Source organism: Saprolegnia parasitica (assembly GCF_000151545.1).
Source record: "Saprolegnia parasitica CBS 223.65 unplaced genomic scaffold supercont2.10, whole genome shotgun sequence".
In the NCBI taxonomy this organism is placed as follows: domain Eukaryota; phylum Oomycota; class Saprolegniomycetes; order Saprolegniales; family Saprolegniaceae; genus Saprolegnia; species Saprolegnia parasitica.
In genome coordinates, this window is record NW_012156404.1 from 253,368 (window position 1) to 263,331 (window position 9,964).

A 9,964-nucleotide genomic window follows, 5' to 3' on the forward strand; every position below is an offset into this window, starting at 1 on the left:
TGCCCACGATACATGAGATGGCTCAACGGCAAACGGCAATCTCCCATTATTGGTCACGGCAATTTTCGTTCAAATGGTTGAACCTCGCGGATCGCCATCCAGCGACGCACCCACGGGTGATGACGAAAAGGGTTGTCGGTGCGCCCGACGACACCATGGAGCTCCGCGGACGACGCAGTCTGCTCTCTGCTCGGCGGGGTTTGTATCGTATACAAAGAAGAAGAAGAAGAAGCGTACTACTACCTGGCCCAGCTCGCTGACCTATTTCCTGGGCCGCGTTGGCCTGTCGAGGCGAGTAGCCGGCATTCTGGGAATCGCCCCAACATCCAAATCAAAAAATATTATTTAAAAAAAGAAGCCGCGCCGAGGAAAAAAAGACGCGGGATCAGATGCCGCGCGCGGCGGACGCTGGCATTTCCAGATTGGCGGCAAATGGAGTACCCGAGCATTGAGCTGAGCGCCGGTGACCTCGCCAAGCACTTTCGCAAAACGAGTGCGTTCGCCAAGGAGGCCATGGCGACGACCGTGAGCAGCCACAAGAGCCTCGAGGCCGACGGCTACAAGATGACGATGGACAAGCACGGGTACCGGTGCTACCAGCGCGCGACGCCGACGTCGCCGTTCGAGGAGTTTTTCATCCAGGGCACGTGCGATACGACGCTCGACGAGCTCGCGTATGGGCTCTACACGCCGACGACGCACGCGCACCGCGTCGTGCTCAGCTTGCTCTACAAGTACGACTTTCTCGACGGCGCGATCTTGCAGACCGACATGGCCAAGACGGACGACGACCCGTTCCGGTGGTTTGGCGTCAAGTACGCGCGTGTGCATCTGCCGCTGCCCGTGCACACGGTCTTTCAGCCGCGCGACACCGTGTACGTCGAGGTACGACATGCCATCGCGTTGCGTCAATCCGATCGAAAGAATTTGCATAGCAATCGGGCACGCGCCTCGACAGCAACGGCAACCGGACGCTCTTCCAGGTGCGGCACACGATCGAGTCGAAAGCGTTTCCGCCCTTTCCGCACGTGGTCCGGTTCCAGTACCAGCTCGGGTTTCTCTTCACCGAGCTCCCGAACGGCAGCGTCCAGTTTACGATTCTCGGCCACCTCAACCCGATGGGCAACATGCCGGCGTGGATCTACAACAAGCGCACGTCGCAAAAGTACTATGCCAACGTGACCATCTTCTCGGAGCTCGCGCAGATGCGCCGGCTCATGGAGTCGCCGCGTGTTCGGTCCGTGCGTGCCAAAGACCGGTAGACACTTCGTTGTTTGTTGGCAGGACGCGCCTCAATACTCTGTCGTACTAGCTCGACGCAAAAGTGCGCGACCTGTCCGTCGTTCTCGAACCGCTGGTGCTTTTGCCGAACGTGTGGCCAGGTACACTTCACCTTCCAGATGTCCACTACGATCGGATATGGTTCTTATGGATCGATCAGATTACCTGCACGAAATGCGTTGTCGTGATTCCACAGCCGCTGCAAAACGTGCGACCGATGGGCCGGTTCAGCCACCTCGCGTCCGTCTCGGACCACAACAAGCACATTGGCCACCCGATTGTCAAAGCGACGTACTGCAAGACGTGCTTTACCTCGACGCGCCTCCGGACACCGCGGCTCTCGCTCAACGGCGGCGGCACGCTCTCGTCCACCTCAAGCCGCTACGCGTTTAGCCCGTCGACGCCAACCGCCGACGAGCTCGACGAGCCGTCCCGCCCTTGTACGACGCGGCTTCTTCCATGTCTCGGCCTCCCACACACATCTGTATGTCATAGCGTCCTGCACACATGCGTCGTTCGCTGACCGGTCGCAAACCTTCGAGTGCGACTCGCCGCTCTCAGACATTTCGTCCGCGTCGTCGACCAAGTTTCGCAGCAAGAGCGCCGGCAAGCCGTACGGCTGGGGTAGACAACCGTCCTAACGACGTGGTTTCAGACGCTCATGCCTTGCGTTCTAGAGGGACCGTCCGAGTACTATGGTCGCGCCAAGTCAGATGCGACGCTCCTCCACTCGCTCAACCCGTCGTTCGGTACAGTGACTGCGCGTGCTTCGTGAAGCTCACCTGTCTGTCTGTCTGTCTAGGCTCGGTAGAACGGGAACGATATCTGCACACCGCGAGTTCCGAGCCGTCGTTTGACACGGCGCTCTTTGCGTCCCTGCAGTACCAGCGCCACCTTGTCGAGGAGATGCAGCTGTCGCTCGCGGCGCACCACAAGTCGCTCTCGGACCGGGGGCAGCGCGCAGTCGGCGGCCTTGTTTAGCGTCGGTTGTTTTTGATAAGGGTTTAGTGGGTTATAACGTGTTGTTGCGGACAAGGTCGAGCACGGCTTGCAACGAGTTGTGGTGGTTGTACGCAGCGAGCGCGGCGCGGAGACCGTCGCCGTAGGCCGGGCTCGGGTCGTGCAGCAGGTGGTAGACGTAGCAGCCACGCAGCGTCGCGCGGAAATTGCCCGGCGCGCTGGTCACGTTCATGTACTCGAGGTAGAGATACGCGAGGAGCTGGCAGACGCCTTCCTCCACCTACCAAGTTCCGTCGTCACTACAACGTGCAGGCGTATATACCTGTGGCGACAAGTGCGATGGGAAGCCCGGGTGTAGCTTAAAGTACGCATGCGTCGCTTCGTGGGCCAGAATGTGCGCGGTCATGTCGTACGGCAGTCCGTGCAAGATCAAGATCGCATTCACCCGCCGATCGCCGAGCTGCATGCGCTCCGTGGCCCCTCGGTGGGCAATGTGCTGGATGTAGCGGACCTATCATAGCTGTAGACGTCATGCTCTACCGTGCCGATGACGCACCTCGGAGAGACAGACGCCGTAGATGGCAGGCGCCTTTGCGTCGCGGGGTAAGTTGGCGTGGTGGTCGTGCGTGTGGGCGTTGAGTGTCTCAAAGTCCACGAGCAGCACGGGTAGCTACACACGCAGATGTTACCGGTTCAAACGTAAGCGCAATGCAAAGGGCTACTGCGGGCAGGTGCATGCCGAGAGACGCCAAGAACGACCAGACGTGGGCGACGACGGGTTGCACCTGCAACGGCATTAGAATGAAGCGTCTCAAGCGTTCTACCTCGGACGTGTCGAGGATAACGGTGTCGGCGCACTCCGAACAGAGCTTGCGGCCGTCACGGAGCGACTCGAACCGACGATGGCTCGCCGTCGGCTACTGCCGACATGAAATAGTATTCCATTGTGGATGGTATGCACCTCGATGCGCTTGCAGCTGCAGCAGCGGGCGCGTTGATCATGGAGGCCGCAGTACTTGAGGCGCCAGAAGGGCATCTCGCGGTACACAATATGCTGGCTCGTGTTCATCGGGAGGAGCTCGCTGCAGACGTCACAGCTAGTGCGTCCATGCAGCAAAGCTTCGACGCGGACGACGCTCGTACCGAGGATGGAAGAGCTCTTGGAAACAGGCGGCATGGTACGGCTCGGCCTCGTGCACCTGAAAGCGCGTGTTGGCCTCGAAGACGCGCTGGCACGCGCCGCAGCGAAAGCACTCGGGATGGTAGCTGCGCCCTAGCGCCTGGAGCATACCCGCGCCGCGCCTACGCACGTTCGGTCGTCAAGCCGTCGGCCAGCTGCTGTACACTACCGAATGGCTTGATTGCAGCCCTTGCAGACGACGGCGCCGGACGTCGCAAAGGATGAAGCGCCAGGACCAGGGCCCTCGCAAGCCTCGCAGGCCATCGCCTCCTTCGGGTTGACGAGCGTGCACGCGGGGCAAGTCCACGTCATGCTCGTCTGTCGGCTAGCCTGTCCACTTTTTTAATCCGGTAACCAATTCCGCATACGAAAAGCGTATGGTCGATGGATACTTTTTTCGAAGCCAATGTTCTCAGGCTCGTCTCAATGGCTTGGCGCCATCGTCGCGCTGCCTGGATGCATCGGTGCATCCAGGTACTGTAGTACATGGATGACCAAGAAAATATGTCTCCATCGTAAAAGCTATGCCAACAGAACCGCTAAGCACCGTCCTTGCGTGCTGGCATGTGCATACTGTCAACTGGATGCTAGCAAGACCTCTAAGTGGTCTGCGCGACCTCTTCCTTCACGGAACGTGAATTTGTACAAGAGAGGAATCAACCGACAACACAGACGTCCGACGATTTCTACTTGCTTGGTCTCTGATCATTTCTGGGTCTGGGTGCTAGCCTTGGAGTAGGATCGAACGCCTCGGAGCAGAGGTCACACAGACTGTACTACTGACCTGACCGCAAGCCATCGCCACAGGTTGAGCCATGACTCTTGAAGCACGGGCAGCGCGATGCATTAAAACGAGGAGTAGAAGAGAACGGTGGTGGAGCCATTTGCTGTCTTAGTTTGACCTTCCACCGTCTTCGGCAGCAGCCAGATCTTGTGTCGGAGGTTCAACTTGAGACGATTACGAGAAATCAAAATCGGGCGTCGAATTCGGCAGACGTGGATTTATCGAACTCATGGCAGCGACGACGACCCACCAGCGCCGATGGCCCGGCGACAACCCGAACGGCGAGAAGGCGCCCGTGACGGGCATGCGCCATGGCGCGCTTCTTGGGACGTGCATGGGCGTCGAGGGCTACAACTGCAACTACAAGAACAACCCGGACGCCGACCTTCCGCATTACGACGGCTCCAATTTCCTCGATGGCCTCTGCACGGGCATGAAGTGGCAGTGCGTCGAGTACGCCCGCCGCTTCTGGGTGCTCAAGAAGGGCATCGTGCTCCCGAGCTTGAGCTGGGCGGCGCACATCTGGACCAAGATTGAGCATGTGAGCCGGCGCGACGACTTTGCGATCGTACCGCTGCAGAAGCTTCCGAACTTTGGCACTGAGAAGCCCGAAGTCGGCGACTTTCTCGTGTACCAATCGACGCCCAACCAGTGGGTCGGCCACGTCGCCGTCGTCGTTGGCGTCTTTGAGCGCGATGGCCGCTGGGTCGTCCGCGTCGCCGAGCAGAACGTCGAGAACAACAAGCTCTGGCCGGGCGACTACGCCGACGAGCTCGAGCTCCAAACCGACGTCGTCGACGGAAAAACTACATACGGCATTGTTCACCGCGATACGGACCTCGTCCTCGACGGCTGGGTCCGCGCGCGCCTCGACCAAGCGCGGGCACGGGCGCCGTGGACGCGTCCAGCGCCGCGCGTGGCCGTCTCGGGCATCTACGACCACGACAGTGCCGTCGCGCTCCAGACGTTTGTCGGGTCGTACCCCGATGGCAGCCACGGTGGCATGACCAACACGGACATCCGCAACGTGCTGCGGCAGTACGGCACCGCCGACGAAGCGCCGACGACGACCGAGAACGACGAGCTCGTAATGTGCTTGCGCAAGTTTCTCTTGGGCCGCCCGACGCTCCTCGCGCCGTTCAAAGCCCAAGCGCTGAGCTGCCCGGGCACTGGTCGCTGTGTCTGCCGCACGATCCGGCGCGAGCCGCTCGACGACGCCGATGCCGCGACCTCGTGCTCGACAACGTCAGCGCTGCAGGCGTTCCTCAACAGCGTCCACCACCCGCACGACCTCCGCTCCGCCCTCGCGCAGCTGGCCTCGCAGACGTCGTAGACGACGATGCGGCCTAACACGCGGATGCCAACGATGATTGCATAGTTCTCTCGTCCCTGCCCCATGTCTAGAAAAGAAATTGCTATACAGCTGCGATGCAATCGTAAATTTATGTTCAGGCGCATCCGCGGGAATTGACGCCGTGTACACCTACCCCTCTTACAAGCCATAGGATCTGGCAGCCGACATCCGGAGCCTCTGGACGTGCCTGGCGCGAGCACGTCCAGTGAGGATGGTTTTTGTCGCTGCTCGACTTTAACCAGGGGACTGTGATCTATCGGCTTGTGTGGATTCCCTGAAAATGCCTGTGCCGGCACCGGCGCGAGACCGTTTAGAGTTTTTCGCACACTAAACTGCGACGCATTTTGCAACGGCCATCAAATTTGTCTTTCACGACACGACGACCCAGGGGTTCTACGGTTCTAGTTGGCATGTCCAAAGGCATGGTGTTGACACATGGTCTAGTTGAATTAGCAAATGGCGAGAGCATGACTGCGACACAGACATCAGCTCCACCTTACTCCTTGTTTGTGCATTGATGATCACTGAATCCCATGACTGAATCATAGTGTAACGAATGTATGCGAAAGAGGTACATATCTGTGATGGTCTTAGGAGCTGCCCATGTCGTCTGCTACGCTTGTGGCGCGCCCGAGCAGTTGTAGTACCGTTGGTTGATCTGGGTCCAGTCGTTAATGCGGATCGGGTTGGCGCCCGACGTGATGCCGTCGAGGAGCGCCTTGGATGTCGCCGGCCGCTTGATGCGCCACATCGACTTGAAGGCCGTCGGGTAGTCGACGACCACCCCCGGAAGACAGTGTTCGTAGAGCACCACCATCATCTTCTCCACTTCGTCTTCGATCGCGCTTGGCGCCAGCGCCTGCGACGTTGCCGCCGCGTAAATGGCCGCGCGCCACGCGAGAAACGCTTTTGCATCGCCCGAACTCGAGTGACGCACCGTGTGTCTCGTCAAGCGTCTCGCCGCCACGTTGGTCGTCGTGCCCGCGGCATCGCACTGCGTATAGAGCGTACCAAGCAGCCCGTGGAGCTCGTAGCTGTAGCTGCTGTTGCCGAGCTGCGTCGCATCCACCCAGCCACCGTACGTGAGAGGGACGTTGTCAAAGAACGGCAACTCGGGCGTCGACGCGAGCCGCAGCACGCGCGAGTTGGCCGTCAGCGGCGCGTTGTTGACAACGCAGCCTTCAAAGACGCGTGGGTCCGACACCGACTTGGCTTCGGCGGCGCCAATTTGGCGCGAGAGGCACTCGTGGTAGATGCTCAACAGCACGTCAATCGTCGCGTGGTGGGCGAAAAAGATCGGATCTGCGGCCGAGACAAAGAGGTTGGCCATCGCGCCGCCGAGCGTCGCGTGCATCGAGTCGTGCGGCGACGCTTCGATCGCCGCCGTGACCGCCGTCATCGAACGGCCAGCAAAGACGCTTTGCTTGACGCGGTTGAAGTTGAGGTCGGGGCTAAAGTACGTGGACGCCCACGGACCGCGCGGCACGCAGCGCATGCAACTTGTCGTCCCCGGCGCGCAGAAATGCGAGGCTGGCGACGCCGAGATGCACTGGGACCCGGGAAAGCGGTGCCCGAGGATTTGCGACGCCGGCCGCGACGGCACCGAGGGCCCGCTGCCGCCAAACGCGCCGAGGATCGTGGCGCAGGACGCAATCGTCGTGCACTTGCGGCTCACGTAATCGAGGTTGTGCTGCACATAGTCGAAATACGGCAAAGTCACGCAAGCAAACTCGTCGCTGAGCGACCGCAGCATGGTCTCGAATCCGAGGAGAAACTTGCGGTGCCAAAAGAGAAAGACGCACGAGTTGTGGGCCTCGCGGTTGGTCATCTCGTCCGCGTGCAGCGCGACGAAGCGCGCGTAGTAGCCGCGGTCCATCGACAGCGTCAACGCACGTAGGAAGAGAGCCTGCTCCGAGGCTGGCAGCGCCTCCCACGGCTTGCGCACGCGAGCTGGACATGCGGCGAGGACAGCGGCGAGCCACACAAGCAAAATCAGTAGGATACGCATGGATGCGGCGTTGAGCGAGAAAGGAATAGTACGCAGTCTTGGCCACCAGCAAGCGCGAATACGACGGGCTCGTTTATACAAAGCGGCGTCTCGAAGCCTGTCAGAGCGCGTCCAATAGAGTGTGGTGGGCGGTGACTACGCAGCCCGAGATGGCTCGTTCAAGTGTACGTGTGCAGTGCGCAAGGCCATTTCGACGGGGAAACAAGCAAACCGGGTGCGATGCGTGGAAGGAGAGGCATCTCGCATCGCAGTTTGCACCGTGTGACGTTGAGCTTGCGGTGGCTATTGCACTAATGCGCTGTCCGTGAAACTCGCAGAGCGTGTGCAGTTGGTCATTGCGCTTGAGTGCGCGGGTGCACTGGCGCGACTTGTACGAACACGTCGCCTAGATCGGATGCGTGGCTACGCTTGTGGCGGGCAAACTACCTCGGGGGGTGCGGCGAGGAGGCCAACCCGAGGGGTCATGCGCGCAGATTTCGACTAATGAAACTGCAGATACGCAAATGTAGAGCGGCCCTTCCACGTACGTAGTTGCTGACATGCTGTTGCAATAAGCACACAGCGAGCTGCTGAGCTGTCTTCATTTTTGGACTCCGCGGTAGGAAACAGCAAGGGCCCACAAAAATATGATCTAAACGAACACCATGTTGACCAGTTTTATGAAAGTGCTCTCTAGTTCGTTGGCCGTCTTGTCAAAGCGTCTGCCACCATGTCGTTGACGCTTCATTCCACCACTCACCTTCACGTCCGAGCCACTGATTAACATCGTGCTCCCATTTCCAAGGGGCTGGCATCGCGCTTGGTCGAGAGAAAGGCCAACTTCAGTTTTGAATCGCCGCGTCGGATTGGCTAGAAAGTGGAAGATATGCCTCGGATTAGAGCCAATCAACGAAGTGCGGTCGGCTTCGATCTTTCGAGGACAGCAAATTCCGAACGTCTTCGGTCGACCACGAAAGCAGGCAGCAGTTAGAAGAATGGCGCTCTTAGCGTACGTCCATGTAAGCCTCGGTGGCACGCTGCGCCAGATCCCAGCGCCCGTTGCCACCTTTGGCGCCCAAGCCCCGGCCAAGTACACCGGCGTCCTCGTGCACGCCGAGCCGCGGACCGCCTTTCCGCGTGTCACAAACGCCGCCGCCTTGCGCGGCAAGATCGCCGTCGTCCAGCGAGGCGAGTGCTCGTTTGCTGCAAAGGCCAAGAGCCTTCAAGCCGCCGGCGCGATTGCCATGATCCTCACCAACTCGAGCGAAGACCTCGTGCGCATGGGCGAAGCGTTCGCCCACGAAGGCGTCGGGATTGAGATCCCCGTGCTCATGGTCGGCCTCAGCCTCGCGCGGTCGCTCCGCGACGGCCTCACCGCCGCCGTCGAGCTCAAGATTGAAGAGCGCTCCAAGGTACGCGGACGCAATCTGACGCATCGGGCACCACACCGATAGACGATTTTTCAGGCGTCAATGGACGTCGTCAAAAAGACGGTTGAGCAAACCACCGAAGTCGTACAAGCCAGCGTCGACGTCGTCAAGAAGCGCGTCGAAGTGGTGGGTCGCCGCCGACTCGTGTTGCATGATGCATGAGGCTCTTGTAGATGGCCAAGGAAACTGCGCCAAGCGACGCGCTGCCCGCGCTGCTACCGTCAATGCTGCCCGAGAAGCGCAGTCCCAGCCAGCCGCTCCCGCCGCTCTTTGCGTTCGTGCTCTACGCCACATCGGCCGACACGTATACGGTGCAGTTCGCGCCTTTGGCCGACTTTGGCCTGTCGCGCAAGCGCCTGTACTACCGCGGTCGGCTCGTGTTTAGCCACCCGTTGCAGGCGCACACGGCCCTCAGCAACAAGGCGGGCATGCCGGGGTCCATTGTGCTCGTCGAGCGGGGCGGGTGCACGTTTCCTGAAAAGATTGAGCGCGCGCAAAACGCCGGCGCGATCGCCGTCCTTGTCGGCAACAACGACGCCGCCAACCCCGACGCCGCGTTCGTCATGAGCGTCGACCAGCTCTCGGCCGACCACATTACCATTCCCAGCGTCATGCTGCCGTACAACGTGTCGCAGGCGCTGCAAGCCTCGTCGCCCGACTCGATTGGGATCGTGTGCCTCGAAGGGGAAGCCGCCGGTGTCCTTCTCGCCGCGAGCTCGTCGAGCCTCTCGCTCTGGGCGCCACCGCCGTGCACGCCGTCGACGCTGCCACCGCTCGTCGCCGCCGCCCGCGAAAAACACGCCTTGCGCGTCACCGAGCTCCTCGAAACGCACTCGCCGCATGCGTGTGACGCGTACAACGTCACGGCGCTTCACCACGCGTGTCTTGTCGGCGCGGTCGACGTGGTCGAGTTGCTCTTGGCGGCCGGGGCGCGCGTCGACTCGGTGGACCTCGGGTCCCAAACCCCACTGCCTGTGATGCGAAGTCG

General features: G+C 60.5%; 4 protein-coding genes across 4 annotated transcripts; 2 read left to right on the forward strand and 2 right to left on the reverse strand.

Annotated features, from left to right (window-relative positions):
* Window positions 1–426: 426 nt before the first annotated feature.
* On the forward strand, window positions 427–2,262 carry SPRG_03897 (hypothetical protein; the record flags this gene model as incomplete). Its single annotated transcript, XM_012342491.1, has 7 exons — window positions 427–885; window positions 936–1,258; window positions 1,313–1,382; window positions 1,442–1,721; window positions 1,777–1,905; window positions 1,959–2,030; window positions 2,084–2,262. Exons 1-7 carry the CDS (start codon window positions 433–435, stop codon window positions 2,260–2,262), a joined length of 1,506 nt encoding a protein of 501 aa, XP_012197881.1. The 5' UTR covers window positions 427–432.
* A 3-nt stretch (window positions 2,263–2,265) lies between these two features.
* On the reverse strand, window positions 2,266–3,752 carry SPRG_03898 (hypothetical protein). The gene is made up of 8 exons (XM_012342492.1): window positions 3,591–3,752; window positions 3,385–3,543; window positions 3,203–3,338; window positions 3,066–3,158; window positions 2,964–3,026; window positions 2,798–2,911; window positions 2,564–2,752; window positions 2,266–2,521 (listed from the first exon to the last, which is right to left on the reverse strand). The coding sequence occupies exons 1-8, from the start codon at window positions 3,731–3,733 to the stop codon at window positions 2,294–2,296; spliced, it is 1,125 nt and encodes a 374-aa protein (XP_012197882.1). The 5' UTR covers window positions 3,734–3,752; the 3' UTR covers window positions 2,266–2,293.
* A 651-nt stretch (window positions 3,753–4,403) lies between these two features.
* Window positions 4,404–5,679, forward strand: SPRG_03899 (hypothetical protein). The gene has a single exon (XM_012342493.1). The coding sequence runs from the start codon at window positions 4,435–4,437 to the stop codon at window positions 5,536–5,538; it is 1,104 nt and encodes a 367-aa protein (XP_012197883.1). The 5' UTR covers window positions 4,404–4,434; the 3' UTR covers window positions 5,539–5,679.
* Window positions 5,680–6,172: 493 nt separating this feature from the next.
* On the reverse strand, window positions 6,173–7,567 carry SPRG_03900 (hypothetical protein; the record flags this gene model as incomplete). Its single annotated transcript, XM_012342494.1, has 1 exon — window positions 6,173–7,567. One exon carries the CDS (start codon window positions 7,565–7,567, stop codon window positions 6,173–6,175), a length of 1,395 nt encoding a protein of 464 aa, XP_012197884.1.
* Between the last annotated feature and the right edge of the window lie 2,397 nt (window positions 7,568–9,964).